General features: G+C 39.0%; 1 protein-coding gene across 3 annotated transcripts in view; it reads left to right on the top strand.

Moving 5' to 3' along the window:
* LOC136864676 (activating transcription factor 7-interacting protein 1) overlaps positions 1–24,543 on the top strand; it is a 251,456-nt gene that overhangs the window by 148,443 nt on the left and 78,470 nt on the right. For all 3 annotated transcript variants that reach the window (XM_068226381.1, XM_067141985.2, XM_067141983.2), the window contains one exon: positions 7,002–7,110. In XM_068226381.1, coding sequence (XP_068082482.1) covers positions 7,002–7,110 — 109 coding nt within the window. The remainder of the gene's footprint in view (positions 1–7,001; positions 7,111–24,543) is intronic.

Raw genomic sequence — 24,543 nt, 5'->3', positions numbered from 1 at the left:
GTAGCAGGGGGAGAGGTGATATTCCCACGTGGCGCATCCCAGGTGGCGGATAGAGGGGGTCCTAACCGGCTTGCCGGAGGATTTGGGGGAAATAAAATACCTCTCGTGGACCAAACACACAAAACCCTGTGGGTGGGGGATGCAGACGAAGAATACACCCACAGTATCCCCTGCCTGTTATAAGAGGTGGCTAAAAGGGGCAACCAAGGGATGATTGTATTAGAACCATGAAACTACTTGTGATGATCAGTACCACCACACGGGGAACACCATGGGTCGCCTTTACTTTGTACTTGAGCGTAGTACCACTATGTTAGGTACAAAATAGGTTTGTGAATAGTAGCGACAGTGTGTGGCTTGGGATGCGTTTTACAGTACCTGTGATTCGTACCACTATATGAGCGACAGCATGGTTCTGCTTTGCGTGTGCATAGTACCCACTGTATGAGGAACAGCACGATAGTGCAGGCCCCTGTGGTTAGTCGACTTATGTGAGGAAGGGCATTAATGGCGCTGCAGTGTGCGAAACGCCATAGGTCTGTGTTACATGTGCGCATTACATTACCTGTGAATAGTACCACAATGTGTGGAACACTGCGAGTCTACGCTACTTTTGATTAGTACCGCAACATGACAAATAGCATGGTTCTACTTTCCTAGCGATAAGTACCATCATGAGGGGACAATGACCCGGATTTTGGACCCGTTTCGACTACAAGCATCATCGATTCAGTATTGTGCTTTAGAAGCAGTCCCTTGGTCAGTAATACTATTGTTTAATGCTAGTTTCTGGGAATGTGAGGCATTGCGGGTCAGATCCACTGATTGTTTTAACTTCATATCCATCCTTTCATTCTTTGGCTTCACGTTTTCAAATTCTGGTCGGTGGAGAATTATGAATTTTTAAATTGTCATAACATTTGGTCTCATTTCATACCATTAGGGCCCGATGTCCTGGATGTTAGGCCCCTTTAAACAGCAAGCATCATCATCAAAGTTGGTCTGAAATTGGCAGTGGGAAGATAATTTTATCCACAAACTTCATATAAAGTAGTATTGACCACAACTGCAAACTCGCCTTTATTTTAATTTTTCTCTCTGTTGTCATTCCTACAGAATACAGACCTGATTATTGATGTAACCACAAAGACGCACACAAAATGCTGTCAACTTGCATACACTGATTTTAAGCAAACCTCGGACCTATGGGAGTAACGGAGTCCCACTCCCATTTGACAGGCGAGGGACTCCTTGGAAACAACTTGGCAAATGAAATGGAATTCGATGGGGAGCTGTCAGTATTAATAGGGCTTATGGTAGAAAGAAAGTAGAACTGGCTGAGTCAGCAAACAGGATACATCTGGATGTGCTAGGAGTGATATTCTGGTAAGGGGAGATAACGAGGAAGAGAGGGGAGATTATAAAGTGTACTTGACGGGTCTTAAAAAGGGAAGGGCAGAGTCTGGGGTAGGGCTCTTTATCAGGAATACCAATGCACACAACATAGTTTCTGTTAGGCTCGTAAATAAGCGAATGATGTGGGTAGATTTGTCAGTTGGAGGAATTAGGACAAGAATTGTGTCCGTGTATTCACCATGTGAGGGTGCAGATGAGGATGAAGTTGACAAGTTTTATGAAGCATTGAGTGACATCGTGGTCAGGGTCAACAGCAAGGATAGAATAGTGCTAATGGGCGATTTCAATGCGAGAGTTGGGAATAGAACCGAAGGATACGAAAGGGTGATTGGTAAATATGGGGCAGATATGGAAGCTAATGGGAATGAGAAGTGTTTGCTGAACTTCTGTGCTAGTATGGGTTTAGCAGTTAAGAATACATTCTTCAAGCATAAGGCTATTCACCGCTACACATGGGAGGCTAGGGGTACCAGATCCATAATATACTATATCTTAACCGACTTCGAATTCAGGAAATCTGTTAGGAATGTACGAGTTTTCTGGAGATTTTTCGATGATACAGACCACTGTCTGATCTGTAGTGAACTAAGCATCTCTAGGCCTAGAGTAGAGAAAGTGAAATCTGTCTGCAAACGAATAAGGGTAGAAAATCACCAGGACAAGGAAATTAGACAGAAGTACATGGATATGATTAGCAAGAAGTTTCGAACAGTAGACAGTAAGCAGGTTCAGGATATAGATAGTGAATGGGTGGCATACAGGGATGCTGTAGTAGAAACAGCAAGGGAATACCTAGGAACAACTGTGTGTAAAGATGCGAAAAGGCGAACATCTTGGTGGAAAGATGAAGTGAGAGCAGCTTGTAAACTCAAAAAGAAGGCTTATCAGAAGTGACTCCAAACAAGGGCCGAGGCAGACAGGGATTTGTACGTAGATGAAAGAAACAGACCGAAACAAATAGTTGTTGAATCCAAAAAGAAGTCATGGGAAGATTTTGGTAATAACCTGGAAAGGCTAGGTCAAGCAGCAGGGAAACCTTCCTGGACAGTAATAAAGAATCTTAAGAAGGGAGGGGGAAAAGGAAATGAACAGTGTTTTGAGTAATTCAGGTGAACTTATAATAGATCCCAGGGAATCACTGGAGAGGTGGAGGGAATATTTTAAACATCTTCTCAATGTAAAAAGGAAATCATCCTGGTGGTGTTGCGAGCAGCCAAGCTCATGGGGAGGAGGTAAATGATGTTGGTGAAATTATGCTTGAGGAAGTGGAAAGGATGTTATATAAACTCAATTGTCATAAAGCAGCAGGAATAGATGAAATTAGACCTGAAATGGTGAAGTATAGTGGGAAGGCAGGGATGAAATGGCTTCATAGAGTAGTAAGATTAGCATGGAGTGTTGATAAGGTACCTTCAGATTGGACAAAAGCAGTAATTGCACCTATCTATAAGCAAGGGAACAGGAAGGATTGCAACAACTATCGAGGTATTCTCATTGATTAGTAGACCGGGCAAAGTATTCACTGGCATCTTGGAAGGGAGGGTGCGATCAATCGTTGAGAGGAAGTTGCGTGAAAACCAGTGTGGTTTCAGACCACACAGAGGCTGTCAGAATTAGATTTTCAGTATGTGCCAGGTAATTGAAAAATGCTACGAGAGGAATAGGTAGTTGTGTTTATGTTTCGTAGATCTAGAGAAAGCATATGACAGGGTACCAAGGGAAAAGATGTTCGCTATACTAGGGGACTATGGAATTAAATGTAGATTATTAAAATCAATCAAAGGCATTTATGATGACAATTGGGCTTCAGTGAGAATTGATGATAGAATGAGTTCTTGGTTCAGCTTACTTACAGGGGTTAGACAAGGCTGTAATCTTTCACCTTTGCTGTTTATATGGATCATCTGCTGAATGGTATAAAATAGTAGGGCAGGATTCAGTTAGGTGGAAATGTACTAAGCAGTCTGGCCTATCCTGACGACTTGGGTCTTAATGGCAGATTGTGCCGAAAGCCTGCAGTCTAATATCTTGGAACTTGAAAATAGGTGCAATAAGTATGGTATGAAAATTAACCTCTCGAAGACTAAATTGATAAGTAAAATTCTTTCTTCAATAAAATAATTGTGTCCACCTATTCAATACAATTATATTTTGTAGTGATTAAATTCTACATGAAATATAAATATATATAAGGACATGTTTTGCCTTAGTTTTGGGCATCTTCAGCCTAATACTAATATAAGGTCAGGTCTTAAATCTATTAACATTGGAACTTAATACTGAACTTAAATTAATATCAAATACTAAATACAATGGTTTTATGCTTATTACATATTTACATAGTTTACAATATGTACATTAACTAAATGCCAGAATTTGTGAACAAGGAAGCAATAAATTATTTTATTTTACAATGACTAGTAAACGTCTGAGACGTCTAGATGAATGTTTATGCAAATATATATATATATTGGCTAGAGATTGATCACAGCGTGAGTTGGAGTATCTCCAACTGTTTGACTATAGATTGATCGCAGCGTGAATTGGGGCTTCTCCAACTTTATGGATGAACATTAGGTTGACGGTTTTACAGCTGGTTCGTTCAAAGGTGGTTATGGTCATTATCATAAGTATATTGTTGCAAAACCGGAACCGTGGTTAAAGTCGATCGTGTTGAATTTGAATGTTCCTTTAGAAAGGAGCATGTATGCATATATGTTGGAAACATGTTGTTGGTATTGTTCATTGTTGGTCATCTGATAAAATTTATTGAATATTGTGCCATTATTGTCGATTAATGTCCCCATTGGTGCGTTGTTCAACCTTCGGAGGAATTATGAGATGTCTGTAACTGAATAAGAGAAAAAAGGAATTTATAATGTGAATGTAGAGCCCAATATAATCATAATTGTAAAGTGAAAGTGTTCACCGCATAAAAGTGAACGAACTTACATATCTTGTCGATGTTAGATGGAACTACCTGTTCCGGTTGCGTCTGAACGACTAACCTTACTACTCCTAATGAAGTATTGATGCTTCTTTCTAAAGGAATATTCAAATTCAACACGATCGACTTTAACCACAGTTCCGGTTTTGCAACAATATACTTATGATAATGACCATAACCAACTTCGAGGGAACCAGCTGTAAAACCTTCAACCTAATGTTCATCCATAAAGTTGGAGAAGCCCCAATCCACGCTGTGATCAATCTCTAGTCAAACAGTTGGAGATACTCCAATTCAATTCACGCTGTGATCAATCTCTAGCCAATACGTACACATTTACATAAACTTTCATCCAGACGTCTGAACTAGTCATTGTAAAATAAAATATTTTATTGCTTCCTTTTTCACAAATTCTGGCATTTAGTTAATGTACATATTGTAAACTATGTAAATATGTAATAAGCATAAAACCATTGTATTTAGTATTTGATATTAATTTAAGTTTAGTATTAAGTTCCAATGTTAATAGATTTAAGACTTGACCTTAAGATTAGTATTAGGCTGAAGATGCCCAAAACCAGGGCGAAACATGTCTCTAACTAGTATTTATATTTCATATATAATTTAATCACTATAAAATATACTTGTATTGAATAGGTGTACACAATAATTTTATTCAAGAAAGAATTTTACTTATTGTATCTTCAATGCGGAACAAAATGAGATTAGTTACTTGTGACTGAATTGATGTTAGTAGGTAAGAAATTCCACAGAATTGAATGTCAGATTGGTGATACAAAGCTAGAACAGGTCGATGATTTCAAGTATTTAGGTCGTGTGTTCTCCCAGGATGGTAATATCGTAACTGAGGTAGAATCAAGGTGTCATAAAGCTAATGCAGTGAACTCGCAGTTGTGATCAGCAGTATTCTGTAAGAAGGAAGTCAGCTCCCAGGCGAAACTATCTTTACATCGGACTGTTTTCAGACCAACTTTGCTTTACGGGAGCGAAAGCTGGGTGGACTCAGGATATCTTATTCATAAGTTAGAAGTAACAGACATGAAAGTAGCAAGAATGATTGCTGGTACAAACAGATGGAACAATGGCAGGAGGTTACTCGGAATGAGGAGATAAAGGCTAATTTAGGAATGATCTCGATGGATGAAACTGTACGCAACACCGGCTTCGGTGGTGGGGTCGTGAGGCGAATGGAGGAGGATAGGTTACCTAGGAGAATAATGGACTGTTGTGGAAGGTAAGAGAAGTAGAGGTAGACCAAGACAACGATGGTTAGACTGAGTTTCTAACGATTTAAAGATAAGAGGTATAGAACTAAATGAGGCCACAACACTAGTTGCAAATCGAGGATTGTGGCGACGTTTAGCAAATTCACAGAGGCTTGCAGACTGAACGCTGAAAGGCATAACACAGTCTATAATGATTATGTATGTATGTATGTATGTATGTTAATTATTTAAACCTTAATCACACATAACCTAATCAACTGCCATCACAAACAAAACACACATCAACAAACCACTATCTGTAATAACTATCACAGAGCACATGGAGATTGCAACCTTGAAACAGTTGACTGCTTACATTAGCATGTCGGCCTAAAAGCAACACATACTCACGAAAACAACTCCAACAAAACAATAACTCCTCCACCATCGTGACCGGTTCCTTATATATGTCGCTTGGTCAGGCTTCTAGAAGGATATGTCACAACATATCTTCTAGTAAATTCTAGAGTGCCTAATACATAGTTACAATTGGAAGAAAGGTTCTATATCGTTTTCGTCTTACCTAGTGTTATTCTGGATATTACAGAGTGTTGCACAATACTGTAGTGGATTACACATATCTACAGGTAATAAAAAATTATATACTATTGATTACAAGGTTCTTATAATAACTAAACTCATATAAATATCTACATATAGCACATGTTTCATGACATAACCTCACAAATAATACGATCGTATCATATGTACATATGACGTAAACAATACTAATACTAAATGGATGTAAACACTTCATAGCCATACTCACGAGTCATAATAATAATAATAATTTGAGCTCGTTACTTGCATTATTTACCCATGGGTTAAAGAATATTGTTTTCAAGATCAGTTTATCATGTATTTAGTACTCCGTTAAATGTAACTTAAAAGCTCTTCAGTCTGTCAAACGCACAGGTTAAATATAAATATTATACTACAACATACTTGTAAAAAACATTATTAAAAAAGGTATAAAAATGGTGTGTATTTTCTTAATGCATTTAGTTTCTCTTATTAAATCTTAAAGGTCTTGCTGAGATAGATACTGCAATTATAACAAAACATTGTACAAAATTACAGTAGGTGAAAGCATTAGTGGCATATGAAGTCTATATATAAACAATTAGAGAATTATCACTCATAAAGTAAGAATATTATCTGCATGATTTTAATAATCTTATGTTCTGCACTTGTTCCTGTACACCCCTACCTACCTAGTTAAGCAATACTGCACTGTAAGTACACTGGTATTGGCCATTTCCCATATGTCATTAATGCTTGCACCTAGTATTTTGAAATAGAAATATGTATGTTACTGATTATTCTTAATATATCAGGAATTTGTCTTGCAGCGGCCTGGACCAATGCCATGTGCAGTCCCTTTTGTGCCCATCTCAATGAAATTACCTCCTCCCAGGCCAGAGTTAAGGCTTGAACTTGCAGACAACTTGGGTGAGCCTGGTGAGTTTGTAATTTTGTTTTTTAATTTAATACATTCTTGTTAAAAAGTGAATTACTGACTGAGCAAATTGGCCATGCAGTTAGGGTTGCGTAGCTGTGACCTTGCATTTGGGAGATGGTAGGTTCGAATTCCACCGTCAGCAGCACTGAAGATGGTTTTCCCTGGTTTCCCATTTTCTCACCAGGCAAATGGTGGAGCTGTACCTTAATTAAGATCACGGCTTCTTCGCCATATGCATGTTTACAAAAAATCCTTTAGAAAATATGATGCTATCATACCTTAATCATTGTGTTTGGTTTGAAATGTCTTGTAACATCCCTCAATGCAGAAACCTCCTTCACACCATCACATTCCCTAACTGCTTCGTTCTGAGGCCCTGGATTCGCTATAAACTGTTCTATTTGATGCACGTAATTAGAGATGTTTGCCCATCAAAATCTATTAGCCATTCTGTGCACTGTTACTTGTATCAGATTCGGAACCAAGGACTGTGTACAGCAATGTCATCCACATCACTCAAATCGCCATCTGAATCTAACAAACTTTCATCAGAACCCCTCATCATTTCTCCTAAAACATCCTCCACTTCCATGTTCGATAAACCGCACTTACTTGTAGAAGCCGTCTCCACCCAAGACAGAGGTAATGCAAGACAGCGACTGATACGGAAAAAGGTTGGAAAAAACTTTGCAAGAAAGCCCTGAATAGGTGGAATTTATGACTGTTGACAATCTGGTTCTTCCCAGTGGGGATATAACCAAACCAAAACCAAGTGAGGATATAGAAAAGTTATAATGCAAGAAGTGTGCAGAGTAGGTGCTAGATAGCAGACATCACTTGAATTTCAGTGAACAAAACACTATCAAAATGGTGATCAAGGTATATAATTCGAAAGCTCAACCTTCCACTTCAGTGAGAAATAAGTTAACATGCGTGTACCGTGCAAGCCGTGGTCGTCACTGTACCAAGCGCGATGCTCACTATTTGACGAGCACTGCCTGGAACTCCTTGCTGACAGCTTAAGACCGGCCATCTAAATGCATGAAAACAAGCTTCATCCATGTTGTGGGGGTTGAGAGGAGAGGGTGGATGATAGCCATAGACAAGTAGCTCCTAAGGTGGCACTGTTCAAATCCCAGCCAATGCACCTGGGATTTTTAAAATGAAAAATCACATCCCTGAAGTTTGGATTTCACATAAAACTGGAAGTCCTGTGGCTGTGATCATGATATCAGCACTAACGTAAAACTGCTTGCTTGCTTGCGTTCCAGATCATTTCTAACAAGGGAACTATTGATAAGGTCATATCAAAACTGACAATTCAATTTTGCTGAGAAGATGAGACCATAAAATAGAAATGTACAAAAATTTTGCTTCCATTTTCAAGTGGAAGGGGTCGAAATCTTGATTTAAAATCCATGTGGCAACCCAGCCACTGGACAACTCTTGCATCTTGCTGGTGCGGCGCACAGTGTAGGAAGTTGCAGTTGTACTGGAGAGAGAGAGAACAGAGAACGAACTGGCAGTTTACCGAACTCTAAGGTCACCTTAATGTTAGGGAACAAATGTGAAATATAAATAAGGTGTGTTAATCGCATGATAAAAAAACAAATGTTTTTGGCACCACACGTAACGATTATGCACTTTAAGGCCATATTGTTCTTGATAGTTTTCTTTACATTTTTTAAGGCAATATTTTGCAATCGCTTTGAACATTGGAAGTTTCTCCATTGTGTAATTGGTTGCGAACTGTGAATTTTTAATTATGTTTTTGAACCCCAGGGAATAAAATTGAAAATGAATGAACGATTGCATTTTCAGTATGCTGTTCCTCTGATAAACATCAGACCGGAAGTCTTCACAAGCGGGCACAATGTCTATTAAATGGCAAAAAACTTATCCAAGGGCTGCATTTTCCCTGTAGTGCCAGGAGAAATCTGGAGAATTAATATACTGCTGCCAATGTCCTCGAGGCAGCATTTATCACTATAAATAGTCCAGGAATCTAATAGTAGCAACACTCTTCTTCTGTGAATGGGAAGAAAGCTTCTTTAAACCAATATTTTAATTTCTTTTTTCTTATTTTCCCTGATTTTGTGGCTGTTACAATTATGTTTTTGGTACAAAACATTTCTTTGAAAACTCTCAGACCAAAAGTTCCAGTTGCCTCCTGTGGTACAGTAAATAATTTCAGGAAAAGAGTACCGGCCATACTAACCAGTTGCCTCCTGTGGTACAGCAAATAATTTCCGGAAGAGAGGACTGGCCATACTAACAGTAGGCATAACTGTGTACAAATGGGTGAATACATTAACTGATTGAGCAACTGCTTCTGTATGTTTCTCACCAGCAAACGATAGAGTCCTTATCACTTTCAGTTTGTGCACAAAACCACTCTGATCTGTAATTTATATTGAAGAAAGAGTGTAATCAAAAAATCGATCTGTAGCTGCTTCCACAGATTTCTTTGCAACCGTATCTTTTTTCTCGTCTCCTTGCAGATACACACGGGATACAAATTTCATGATTTTTCTATTTTGATTTGGTACTTTTTCTTGAAGCAACTTGGCTAACCAGTAGAGGCGCTGAAATTACTTCGTTCCCTTGAAATCTCTCTTGAAATATCCAAGGCCCACAGTCGCAGATCTTCATCGCAAACAATTTTCTTCAACCTTCTTGCTTCTGCAAAGAGAGAAAATAAATTTTTATACATCAATTTTGTGTGTCCAACGGAGTTACTGACATGGATTCCACAAGTACAGTTGTTGTACTGATGTCTCCATGCAATTTTTGTGAACAATGGTTAATGAAAGTGGCTTGTTACCCTCCGTATTTAACCATAAATTTACAGCTTTCCTCTCGTATGCATGATCTACCATGTGTTTCACTTTCTTCAGTGGACTGGAAGCATAGCTTGAACTGGTAGATTTGTTAGTGACTGCGGAGTCGCATACCTGGCAATGGTGTGCTGTCTTCTCTTTCAGATGATGCAGAAGAGGTGTTGCTGCTTCAATTGTCTCTTTCACTATTTATCTCCAGACACAATTCTGAGACAATGCTGGAATCCATAGGATGATTTTCAATTAGTTCAATCACATGGCGACCCATCTCCCTTTCTTCCAAAGTTATTTCACGGGAAGAAGAGATACCTTTCCCATGCAAATAACGTAATTCATACTCTAGAAAATTAGCCATATTCAGGCTGCTCTCTCAAAGTTACATGTGTCAACTGCCTGGCACAGAAAGCTCAAGGTAACGCGTTCGCCTCAGCTGGTCACCAGGGCTGTCTACGTCCAGCTATATGCTAACACTTGCAATCTTATTAGACATTTCCATGTTGATTTCAGGATCTTACAGCTCAAAATGACAGCTAAATTCTTGTACATTGGTTTCTTATGGTCCCCTTATCCTCTCAGCGGTATTTCATTGTCGCTCAATAGACTCAATTGTACGAACGGAACCATTAATTCTGATAAAGCCAGGCCGGTTCGAGAGGACTACCACCTAACTTTAAATACTTCTTCTCACCCATTTCACATTTTTACTTATCAGCCCAATTTCTTACACAACCTCGTTTTTTCCATTACAGATTGGAACTTCATTGACAGTTTCCACTGTGGTCACTTATATTTTACCATACACCTGTTACTTCTCTAACACAACTTCTCGATTTTGTCGCTGTTCTCCCGACCATTTAAAATAAGGCAAATACACCTAGCCGACATTAGAAACAATCTTTGAGAACGGGATCAAGAAACTGAGAATGCTGCTGTTCTAAAACTTTAAATTCTTCGGCGTTTTAAATCACTTATCACACACATTTCACCTGGTACGTTGTCTCCTCTCAAACTTGGCTTCTCAAGCTTTTTTGCTCCCTTCCTAACCATTCGTGGTGATGGTGTTTCTACAAAGTCAGACTGTCAGCTTGAATTTTCAACAGTGATTTAGTCTTGATTTTTTAATTGTTTATCAAAGTAAAATTTTTAGACTAAGAAGTCCATAACCTCACCATTAGCACTTTTTGTTTCATTTCTGTCTGTATCATTTATTTTCTTTTATTCTTAGTTTCAGCACACTTTTTGGATTCAATTATGTTTTACATTAACCTTTTTTCTCTGAATTTGTCTCAGCAAGTTTTTTATTGCTCCATCTACTGATGTAAATATTGTATATTGTTTTTATTTCCGTCATGTCTCTTGTTTTTTTCTTTTGTTCCTTCATTATGTTTTAGCACATTTTTAGCTTGTATTATGTAGATTACTTTAACCCCACCCCTTATTTCGCTGAAGATGGCTCAAACGAGTCAAAACATGTTTGAATTTTATTGCTCCATCTAATGATGGAATTATGATTTGTATTGAATTAGGAGGATACTTTGTTTTTCCTTTAAAAAGGTTTCGATATGACCATATTGATAGTTCCCTTGTAGGTACTGAATTGTGATAGCCTAGTGTTAGTCCATTGAAGGACAACATTTGAACATTAGTGAATGCCATAAACTGTTGTTTGAGTTGTTTGAATTGTTATCATTTTGCAGTTATATTTGCTTTTGTTCAAGCCTTCATAATCTTTGTTTCATCTATCATGATGTGGTGTTTAAACTGTCAAATGTGTGTGTGGGGGGGGGGGGGATTTCCATCACAATATGGTGATAAATATAGATTTAAAATTCTTAATTTATTGTTGCAATGCTCACAAATTACTGCTGCTGCTGCTACTACTAAACCATATCAAGAAATACTGTATCACAGTAGGTGAAGCATTATCTGATCTTACAGTGATAGAGATGGAGGTCCCATAGAGCAGTAATATTTGACCTTTGCATTTTCTTCTATATATATAGATATGATGTGAGGAAAGAAATGGAATCACAGAGAGGCTTTTTGCACATGATATTATACTGTATACAGCAATAAATAACTTACAGGATTGTGAGCGACTGCAGAAAGACCTTGACGAAGTTGTGAGATGGACAACTGACAACGGTCTGATGGTAAATGTGGTGGAAAAGTCAGGTTGTAAGTTTCACCAAGAGGAAAAGTCCCTTCCATTTTAATTACTGTGTTGATAGGGTGAAAGTACCTCATGGGAATCATTGTAAGTATCTAGGTGTTAATATAAGGAAATATCATCACTGGGGTAATCCGCATTCATAAGGTAGTAAATAATGGTTACATATATCTTCTTGTGGTTATGAGTGTATTTAGGGGATGTAGAGGACTGACCAGGTTGGTCGTGCGGTTAGGTTCGCATCACTGTGAGCTTGCATTCGGGAGATTCCGGGTTCAAATCTCACTGTTTGCAGTCCTAAAGATGGTTTGTATAGTTTCCCATTTTCACACCAGCCAAATTCTAGAGCTGTATCTTAATTAAGGCTGTGGCTGCTACCTTCCCATTACTAGCCTCTTCCCATCCTTGAGTTGTTGAAAACCTTCAGTATGTTAGTGCGACAAAAAATGATGAAGATGTAAAGAAGAGGGCGTGTAAGTTGCTGGTAAGACCCCATTTAAAAGTATGGTTCCAGTATGTGGGACCTCTACCAGGATTACTTTATTCAAGAACTAGAAAAATGTTCAGAGGAAAGCAGCACAATTCGTTCTGGGTGAAATTCAGCAAAAGCGTAGTGATATGAAAATAATATAAACATTTGACTGAGAAGGCTTGGGAACAAGGATTGCAGGATAGCAGCTCCTTGCTTGTGCTAGTCTACATTTTATGTCCTCCTTACTCCTGCCATCGTTAGTTATTTTACTACCCAAGTAACGATATTCATCTACTTCCTTTAAGACTTTATTTCCTAATCTAATATTTCCTGCATCACCTGCCTTCGTTCGACTGCACTCCATTACTTTTGTTTTGGACTTATTTATTTTCATCTTGTACTCCTTACGCAAGACTTCATCCATACCATTCAGCAACTTCTCGAGATCTTCTGCAGTCTCAGATAAAATAACTGTTACCTTTACTAAGGTGGTTACACCAAAACTAGTACTGAACACAATAAAGGAGGGAAGTAAGAGCAACTACACACCCAAAGGGTGGCTTAATAAGTATGCAGTAGGGACTCTCCCTCGCATACCAGGGATATTAGGGCACTAGCCCCGGGGTAAGCACTGGTATTTATAATACATCTTACAAGGTTAAAATGGGGATGAAAGGAAACTATAGGAGTTTACCCTAAACCTGAAAGTGAGGGGAACAAATTCCAAGGAGTGACCCTAAACTAAAACATACCTAACTTATAATACTAAATCCATTACAGTAGAGGATAGCTAAAGTATTCATCTTCACAATTACTTACAACTAACTTACAACCAAACTTATTATCTTATAACTAAAACCTTATAAATAACCTTACAATAAAATTATTTTATAACTAAATTCTTGCAAATAACTTGCAACTAAATCTACATGGTCACCAACAATGGTATTTACCCTTCCCTACCAGACTTAAGGTACCTTGACCTGGGAGAGATGGATTCTGCTGATCCTTTTCCTTTCGGGATTGCTCACCAATAATGTCACCGGGGTAAGGAACTTTAATATGGTGCAGGGACCTCAAAATCTGGGGGCCAACTTACTGATAACATGGTCCGCAGCACTACTGACGGGATGTGTTTTAATAAACACCTGGTCACCCACAGAGAGCTCGTGCGGCCTTCGCCCGTGGTTGTAATTACGCTGGACCTTAGCGTAATAAACCTTCAAGTTCTTTCATGCACGGTGCCAATTAGCTCGGATCTTTTCTGAGCTGGCATCGTCGGGCAGAAGATCATTAATTGACCATAGGTTAGATAGAGGAGAATTTGGAGTAAAAACCAACATTAACAAAGCAGGGGTTTGCTTGTGGCTTTCATGGACAGCAGTGTTAAATGCAAATGACAACCAATTTAGTGAGGAATCCCACTTGGAGTGGTCTGAGGAGTGATAAGCGATGAGGGCAGATCGCAGGTTACGATTCACTCTCTCAGCATAATTGGGCTTTGGGTAATACGGGGTAGTGGTTACATGAGCAATGGATAGATCAAAACAGAAATTCCAGAACTGGGCAGAAGTAAAGGCTCTTGCGTTATCACTTACCAAGAATTGACAGGGTCCAAACGAGGCGAATATCTGTGTCAAGCACGAGATGGTGGTGTTGGCGTTAGCCATCCGAGTGGGGAACAGCCACGTAAAACGCGAAAAAGCGTCAACACACACAAGTATGAATCTATGACCATTCCGAGATCTCGGGAAGGGCCCGGTATAGTCTATGAACAGTCTTTCCATTGGGCAAGAAGCTTGCTCAGAAGACAAGAGACCTAGATGAGTATTCGGGGCAGGTTTGCTGATGTTACAAATCTTACAGGACTTGACAAGTGTACGAATCTCACTATCCATGTATTTCCAAATGAAGTGGTTACGAATCTTCTCTCTTGTTTTGAAAACACCCAAATGACCGCCCACTGGGGATTCATGAAAATATTTGAACAGAGCCGGGACCAGGTTAGTTGGGACTACAATTTTGGGGTCTCGACGACCGCGAGCAGGACAACACAGGACACCATTCTTAAGAATATAGGGTTTAACATGTTCACCGGATTTAATCCTGTCGATAATCCCTTTTAACTCAGCATCGTCCTCTTGATGTTTGGATATATCCTTGAAAAGGAAGGGAGAGCCGGTGAGAACTACATTGACAAAAGCTGATACTTGTTTGGGAGATGAGTCGGTTGGCTCTGATTGAGGGTCAGAACTGCCTGGATTGAACATCCTACTGAGGCCATCAGCCACAACGTTTTCCGTGCCACGAATGTGGCGGGCTTGAAATTGGAAAGCTGAGATGTGCACTGCCCAACGTGCTAGACGACCGGTCTTTCGCAGCTTGGCCAGTACCCAGCTCAACGCTTGATTATCAGTTTCCAGATCGAAAGGAAGATGTTCCAGGTACATTCTGATGCGTTCTAAAGAGAAGACAACAGCCAAGGCTTCCAAACTCATAAATGGAATAATTTCACTCGGCAGGATTCAGGGCATGTGAAGCATAAGAAATAGGACGACGCCCTTCTTGAAATTCCTGTAGAAGAACTCCAGATATGCCTGAGGAAGAGGCGTCCGTCTGAAGGATGAAGCGTTTAGAATAGTCTGGCATAGCCAGTACAGGAGCGTTACATAAGGCAGATTTCAAGTCCATGAAGACTTCACGTTGGGCATCACCCCACACAAATTTGGCATCCTTTCTTCTCAAAGCATGTAATGGGGCTGCACGTTCAGCAAAATTGGGAATGAATTTGCAAAAGAAATTAACCATGCCAATGAATCTGGCTACAGCCTTGACGTCCTTTGGAGGGGGGAAATTCTGGATGGTGGCAGTACGAGACTGATCGATTGAGACACCCCTCCCCGACACAATGTGTCCTAAGAAGGACATCTGGGGTTGTGCGAAGGAAACCTTGGATGCCTTGAGGGTTAGACCTGCTTTACGCAGTCTTTCAAGCACTTCCTTGAGATGAAGTAGGTCTTCCTCGAAGGTTTCACTAAAAATTACGAGATCATCAAGGTAATAGCTGATGACGCCCGATAAGACATAATCTAGTAACCGTGTAAGGACGGCCGCTCCAGTCGCCAGACCAAAAGGGACACATTCGAATTCATATAGGTTCCAATCGGTTGCAAATGCAGTGAGATGCTTGGATTCTTCAGCAAGGGGTATCTGGTAATAAGCCTGATTTAAATCGAAGGTGGTGAAAATTTTTGCATTAGCGAACCAAGAAAAACAAGAGTGCAAATCAGGAAGTGGGACAAATTGGAGGACTACCTTACGGTTCAACATCCGATAGTCGACTACAGGCCGATAACCACCTTGCGGTTTAGGGACCAGAAACATGGGAGAAGAATAGGCTGACTTGGACGGGCGTATCACTCCATCAGCGAGCATTTGATCAATGATAGCCTTCAGGGCTTTCATTTTGGGAGGTGACAACCGGTACAGTGGAGAGTGAACAGGTATGTTATCCGTAACCTCAATTTTGTATTCTATTACATTGGTGACACCTAACCTGTCGGTGAAGACCTCAGGGAACTTATCGCAGAGTTTCCTAAGTTGGTTGGCCTGCTCTTCGGGTAAGTGATTAAAATCAAAAGCGTTGGGTTCATCAGAATCTTCAGGAACAGTGAAGGCATAATAGGGGAGCGATCACACAGCTCAAAGGTTCTTGCACAAAATTTAAAATGGAATCTGTTAAACTGGAGGTCCAAAATCATGCCTGTTTTAACAATAAAATTTGCACCCAATATGAATTGGCAGGATAAATCCTTTGCCACTAGTACTGGCATTTTCCACGTGAAATCACGGACTCTAATCTTGACCTCTAGTGATCCTACAATGTTCAACGAATTAGAATTAGCAGTATGGCAGGTTAAGGACACGGGTTGTAATGTAGGTAACTTGCAAACAGTTTTCATAGAATCGTACCAGGTCTCACTCGTGAAGCTGACACTACTCCCAGAGTGTAGTAACGCACAGACAGGTTCATTATTTACCTCTATGCATAAATATGGTAGTTTCCAAGAAGGTATGGCAGAAATCCTACAAGATTGCAAGAAATGAACACCAGGGTCAGACTGGGAACAATCATTAGCCTCAGAATTAAATAAATCAACCAAGGTGCAGTCATGATCGACAAGACAAGAAGCCATGTTTTGGGATTTACCATCAGAACTGGCGGTTAGTCATCTAGCACTACTATGGCCTGGGGGTCCAGAGCCAGAAATGTTACGTGGGCACTGCCTAGAGAAATGCCTAGTTGATCCACAGTTATGGCAAGAAGAATTGATGGAAGAGCCTCTACCCATGGCAGGTTTCGCATTGCCTAATGTCCCAGCCTTGGGACAATCCCGTTTGAGATGAGCCGTGGAGCCACAATTGAAGCACGAACGAGGATTACATGAGTTGGAAGCAGGTGACGGGGTGGTTTTAGAATCCTGAGGAGAGGGCATGCTTACAGGAGGTGGGGCTAATGCATGGCATAGCTGGTCAGCATATCGAATGCCTTCAGCGGACACTGTAATTGCTTCCAACTGGGCGAACATTGCTGGTCGGGGTGAAAGAGCCAGATATGATCTATAGTTCGGGGCGAGACCTTCAATTATGTTGGCAACCATCTGAGCCTCTGAATAGTGGAGCCGGAAAATCTTAGCTTGGAGCTTAATGTCTTGGACATATTCAGATAATGACTCATTGAGATGTTGTACTCTGAAATTGTGCTTCTGCACTAATGCAGACAGGGCACGAGCAGGAATGAAATATTCAAGCACATGGGCATGAAACTGATCTATAGACCATCTTTCCGAAATGGCCCTGACAGTATGCCCAGAAAGGGCTCCAGAGACATACGGGTATAGAATTTGAAATACGTTGTCGTTACTGAGATTATACACTATTGCCTGATCCTTGAACTTGGTTAGAAAGCGAAGGAAGGAAATAACTTCATCAACGGAGTTAACTGAAAATTTAGAGATACCCTTAAACACAGTGGTCAACGGGTGAGGCAGATTGGAGAAAATCTGGGGAAAAACAGGTGTAGGGGGTGCTTGGGAAGGCTTAGAATAGTCCAGAGGGTTTAGTGAGGCCTTGTACCTTTGATTCAGGTGCCCTTGTGAAAAGGACAGAGTACAGGATAGGTTAGGACTAACGTTATCCTGCAATGTTACGGGGGCAGATAACCTCATTTGAGAAAGGTTCTCAATAACCTGAGAGACCATTTGGGCATTAGCCGGTTGTGTAGAGGTTATGCAACTTGATACCGGTGGTACTAAGACAGGGGGGTGGTTTTGCACCATTGCATCAGAACCGGGTTGATTAATAATAGAGGGCAAACACTGAGCCACAACAGAATTAGAAGGAACCACAGGAAAACTTGTACGGGTACCACCATGCAAAAGAGATATATCATTAGAATGACTTACAGGTGTCCGAGTTCCAGATAATGAAACAGAAGATCCCAGGTCAGAATCATTCACCTCAGACTCCTGAATAGGCCTAACACCAGCACTAGGTGTCGGATTGCACACTTAAGCAGCAACGGATGCATCACCAGAAATAACACTGTCACTCATTTCAGATGGGATAGACACTTAAATTTCAGAAACCGTGTAATTTAACTTATTGCCTTCAAGCAAACCACTGATTCTGTCGAAAACTCTGGAAAATTGTTCTAGTATGGTTTGACATTTCTGCCACTCAACTTCCGGCAATTCGATAGACAACAAATCCTTAATCCTGTCTAAATAATGTAATAACTGCCCCTTAACCCGCGCTAATTGGCCATGCGAGGGCTTAGAAGCACTAAAGGACACAAGAATGGCGTTAAATTCAGGTAACCTATCTTTAATCACGGCCAAAGACTCACGCAACTCGTATGTAGTTAACTCAGGTATGGTTATAGGTAGGTCAAGGGACTGCTTCAACAGGTTAGTGTCATCTCTGACATTGCCTGTTGAATTAATTTTGTGAATTTTTAACTCGTAAATCAGTTCTGCCTTCCTTTAATGGAAAGGATTAGGAACAGCACGAGCCATCCTGACAGGTAGAAACAAGATTTCAAGCGATATACGAACCACAACTTTTTTAGGTTAGGTATGATCATTGTTCACTTTACTTCGTCGGCAACCCAGCGCTTGTCTCTGCTACCAGTGTTACCTTTACTAAGGTGGTTACAGCAAAACGAGTACTAAACACAATAAAGGAGGGAAGTAAGAGCAACTACACACTATCGGAAAACACTATACACTCTGAGAAACATCAGCTGGCCTACGCGGATCTCAGCCAACGAAATATAATACGAAATATCAGTAGGGCCAACTAGTGGATAATAAAACAGGAAAAGTGGAAAGAGGCAGGACCTACCGAGGGCATGGACATGGCTTAGATTGCAGATTCCGAAATGAATCGCAGTGATCCTTAAATTTGAAAAATATTATTTACAAGTGAAATTTTACAAATACATTCCAAACAAAAATCCACCAAATTACAACTTACGAACTATAAGCTCCGTGATACACATATCTTAGAAGTTCCTTGATAATGGGCTTCACTACGAGTTTCAAACTTCAAACCAAACATACAACTAGTTACAAATCCAGTAGTACAATGCAAGTTAGTAGGTTAAACGCAATTACAATATACAGTGAAGTGAACGTATTCTCCTAAACTCGTACATCAAGTGACACCGAACTACCAGAGGCAAACCCCAAGGTAAATGTATTAAATTACAATCTACATATCTGGTGAAATAAGGAATGGGAATGCCTCGAAAACAAACAGGGAACCCCAGCAGAAGCTAAGGCGTCGTATAATTAATTTGGCGAATCTAGGTTAGCCTAGGGCAGGCTCCTATACAAAATAGCAACCGAACATTACGGAAATTTTAACCGGAACGGAAAGTAAGAGTGCTTACCCGAGGGTGGCCCATCCCGGAAGCGAGGCGTAGCACACGACGCAGACCAACACAGACTAAAGGCAGATCAGGCCAAGACAAGACCGAATTATTGCGAACGCAGCCTCGCTCACTATATATAGGAAAACTCTGGCCTTGGAGTAGCCAATCAGAATGCATGCGTCTGCCCATCTCCTCCTAGGTTCACCAATCACAATTCCTACTTCCGTCGCGAACTTTAACTAACATTCTCGAATACACACGTTCGCGAATCTTCCATTTCCAGAATAGTTAGAAAATTCCTTCTAGAAAACATAGCCCACAAAAGGCACACACCCTGTTCAACAATTTTCTAGATACTTCCAGTAAGTACGGAATAGAAATCTACTATTTACAAATACATATGTTACAAATATTACACAGTACAGGTTAGGTCATTACGGATAAAATATTATATCATACTTTACAAATAGTCTTCAAAAACACTTTCCACTACGACTATATTGTTCACCTGTGACAATAACAATATCATTGGCAAATCTCAAGGTTTTGATTTCCTCTCCTTGGACTGTGATTCCCTTTCCAAATTTCTCCTTGATTTCCTTTACTGCATGTTCTATGTAAACATAGAAAAGGAGGGGGTACAAACTGCAGCCTTGCTTCACTCCTTTCTGGATTGCTGCTTCTTTTTCAAAGCCCTCGATTCTTATAACTGCAGACTGATTTTTATATTGTAGATAATTCTTCGTTCTCGGTATCTGATCCAGTCATCTTCAGAATCTTAAATAGCTTGGTCCAATGAACATTATCGAATGCCTTCTCTAGATCTACGAATGCCATGTACGTGGGCTTGTCCTTCTTGATTCGATCCTCTAAGATCAGACGTAAAGTCATGATTGCTTCACGTGTTCCTACATTTCACTTATAGTTATGAATTTCATTGGTTCCGTATTGAAGTGGGATTACAACAAAATTAAATTCTTTTCAAGGTCCACCTATTCAATACAATGACGTTTTATTGTGATTTAATCACATGTCAAATAGTCAAATGGTACCAGTTTCGGCATCTATGTGCCATCATCAGCCTTGGGTACAAATTAAAACAAGATATACATTCCTAAAACATCTAAAACACATTTTAACACATTATAAAATAACATACAATTAATGTGGTGATACATGAAATACGATAAAATTATGATACAATTGGTATGATATAAAATTCTTAAAATTCCGGCTGTTCGTTACATAATTCAGTCTGTGTGCATCCGGGTGAATTTTTACAGTTGTATGCTGTCTATGTGAATGACATTTGTTCCTTTAGATATTAGGTGGTTCCAGGGAAGTTTACTTTGATCATGTAAGATCGCGATGTATTTAGAGATGACTTCCCACTTCAATTTGAACCTGAAGAAGAAATTAGCTAAGTTAGATGTTGGAAGCAATGTATGGAAGTTACTGGAAACATTAGAATCGTTAAATGATGATTGACTCACCTTGAGCAGCATGTGAACGTGTTGTTACACAGACGGAGCCGGACGAAGTGTGTGAGCAACGGTAAAGGAGGCTAGGGGAAGGCGAGGGGAAGGAAGGAGGCGGAGCGCTTGCGGGGGAATGGAACTAAGGCGGGGCGGAAGGATGGGGTAGTGGGGGTAATTGACGGGAGTGTGTATTCCGGATTACTTGGAAAATCGAACTGTTTTTCGATAGTTTGGTATTTTTAAGCCAATCGATTAAAAGATCAAAAAGAATATTGGGTTTCTCGTAAATCTCATTTAAATTATAATTGGGGTTAAAATATTGGTCGCAGTTGATGTAACAACTTTCAATGATATTCATTGTGGGTCCCTTGTTTACTGTTTGAAGAACTTCCATATCTTGTTCAATGTCGGTAAATTTGTGATTAGTGTCGTGCATATGTACACCCATGGCGGAGAACTTATTGTGTCTCATCGCGTTGACGTGTTCCGAATATCTAATCATAAAATTGCGTCCTGTTTGACCTATGTAGGAGCTGCTGCATTCATTGCATTTTAGTCTATATATTCCAGATTTGGAGTAGATACTGGGGGTATTGATTGATGCAGAGTTGTGTAAAATTTCGGAAGTTCTATTGTTAGTTTTGAATAAAATTCTTACGTTATGTTTTCTGAAAAGGTTGGTGATTTTGTGGACGTCATTATTATAAGTGAAGGTGGTTGAAATATGAGTTTTTTCTTTTTCTTTTATGAGTTTAGTTTTAGGCCGGTACCTATATTTGTTTATTATTTGTTCTATAAACTGCCTGTTGTACCCATTGAACTTAGCAATTGCCCTTATGGTATTAAGTTCATTATTAAGATCTTTCTTTGCCATGGGTATGGCGAAAGCTCGATATACCATGCTATTGTATGTTGCACGTTTGTGCATTATGGGATGTATGGAATCTTTGTGTATAGTGTTAGCAGTTTGTGTAGGTTTCCTGTATATTTTGTAAGACAGGCCAGATGTATTTCTAATGATAGTTATATCTAGAAAATTGATTGCTTTATTGGTTTCTGATTCTAGTGTGAATTTAATGTATGGGTCAATATTATTCAAGTCTTGAAGAGTGGATTCCGCGTTCTTGATTGATTCATCCATAATGACGAATGTGTCGTCCACATATCTAGCCCACATGAGAATATTTGGAAAGTTGTTATTATTGATTTTTGTATGTTCTAAGTTATCTAAATAAATATTAGCCAAAATTCCTGATGAAGGTGATCCCATCGCCAGTCCATTCTGTTGATATATAATTTTGTCGAAAACAAAGAAATTATTATTGATGACCAGGTCTAGAAGCTGAATGAAATCTTGTATTTCTAGTTTGCTAAGAGAACTATATTTATTTAGATTATTTTCAATGATTTTTGGAAGTTTAGAAATTGGTATGCTCGGGTACATATTTTCTATGTCAAAGGAGTGGAGGGAGTGGTTAGGTTGTAGGTTTAATACCTTTAATTTCTCAATCAGTTCAGTAGTGTTTTTAATGGATTTGTTGGAGAGAAAGTGATAATTTTTTTTGTTAGAAAATTTTGAATGAATTGGGATGCTTTGTAGAGTGGACTGGGTCTGTAGTTGATAATGGGTCGGATAGGAATATTAGGTTTGTGAATTTTCGGAAGGGCTTTAACTGTAGGAAGGCCTGGATTCATGGTTATCAGTTTAGATTTTTCATGGTCTGTAAAAAGAAATGTTAAGTTCTTTAAAGTTTGCTTTAGTTGCCTCTGGATTTTTTGGGTAGGATCTTTCTTGATTATTTTAAATGTGTTGTTGTTGAAAAATTCTTTAGTTTTGGATACATAATCAGTTTTATTCATTAAGACAGTAGCTTTACCTTTATCTGCCTTTGTAATTATTAAGTCATTATGTTTTATTTTACTTTTAAGTTCTCTGATTTGCTTGTGTTCAGAGGTAAATTTGTCGTCATTAGCGTTAATGGAAATAGTTTTCCTACTTACGTTTTCAACTGTGCCTATCCTATCTAGTTTTCTTTTTATTTCGAATCTAATATCGTCTTGTTTCTCCAAAGGCATTTTGTTTATTGTAGCTTCTGATTCTATAATCATGTTAGTCATTATGTTTATTTTATTCATGTTAGGCCAGTTTTGGTTAGGGCCTTTTGATAAAATGGCGATTTCTTCTTTATTAAAGTTTACATTGGAAAGGTTAACTACAGGGGGATGAAATTTCTCAATTAAATTTTTTGTCAAATTGATTTCTTTAGGTTGATTTTCAAGTGAAAACGTTTGTTTCTTCTTTTTTAAAATGTTTAATTTTCTATCTAAAGTAAGCTGTTTTTGCGAAAGCATATCAAACAATTTATTGTCAATTTGACTTTGAAATATGTTCCATTGTGCTATAGAAAGCAGATGAGCTGCTTCAAGGTGAGTTTCATACAATTTATTATTTAAGAAGGATTTTTTCTTATGTAAAAAACAAATTTCGTTTTTCAGCCAAATCTTGTTCGTTTTTTGTTGAGTTTTGATCAAATGTGGTGCGTAACGATGTTTTTTAATTGTTCCTTTCAAAAAATTAGGTGTTAAATCATGTGTAATACATTGCTTCAGGAAATTGATATCTTTGCCTAATTTTGCAACTTTGATTTTTAGGCCCATATATTGATAGGCCTTTCTCTTTGCCTGGTAGGCCGTTTCACTTATAGTTATGAATTTCATTGGTTCCGTATTGAAGTGGGATTACAACAAAATTAAATTCTTTTCAAGGTCCACCTATTCAATACAATGACGTTTTATTGTGATTTAATCACATGTCAAATAGTCAAATGGTACCAGTTTCGGCATCTATGTGCCATCATCAGCCTTGGGTACAAATTAAAACAAGATATACATTCCTAAAACATCTAAAACACATTTTAACACATTATAAAATAACATACAATTAATGTGGTGATACATGAAATACGATAAAATTATGATACAATTGGTATGATATAAAATTCTTAAAATTCCGGCTGTTCGTTACATAATTCAGTCTGTGTGCATCCGGGTGAATTTTTACAGTTGTATGCTGTCTATGTGAATGACAACTTTCCAAATATTCTCATGTGGGCTAGATATGTGGACGACACATTCGTCATTATGGATGAATCAATCAAGAACGCGGAATCCACTCTTCAAGACTTGAATAATATTGACCCATACATTAAATTCACACTAGAATCAGAAACCAATAAAGCAATCAATTTTCTAGATATAACTATCATTAGAAATACATCTGGCCTGTCTTACAAAATATACAGGAAACCTACACAAACTGCTAACACTATACACAAAGATTCCATACATCCCATAATGCACAAACGTGCAGCATACAATAGCATGGTATATCGAGCTTTCGCCATACCCATGGCAAAGAAAGATCTTAATAATGAACTTAATACCATAAGGGCAATTGCTAAGTTCAATGGGTACAACAGGCAGTTTATAGAACAAATAATAAACAAATATAGGTACCGGCCTAAAACTAAACTCA

This window comes from Anabrus simplex, chromosome 2 (genome assembly GCF_040414725.1).
Source record: "Anabrus simplex isolate iqAnaSimp1 chromosome 2, ASM4041472v1, whole genome shotgun sequence".
NCBI classification, from domain to species: Eukaryota; Metazoa; Arthropoda; class Insecta; order Orthoptera; family Tettigoniidae; genus Anabrus; species Anabrus simplex.
The sequence above is the reverse complement of the archived record's forward strand: the minus strand, read 5'-3'. Positions and strand labels throughout refer to the sequence as shown.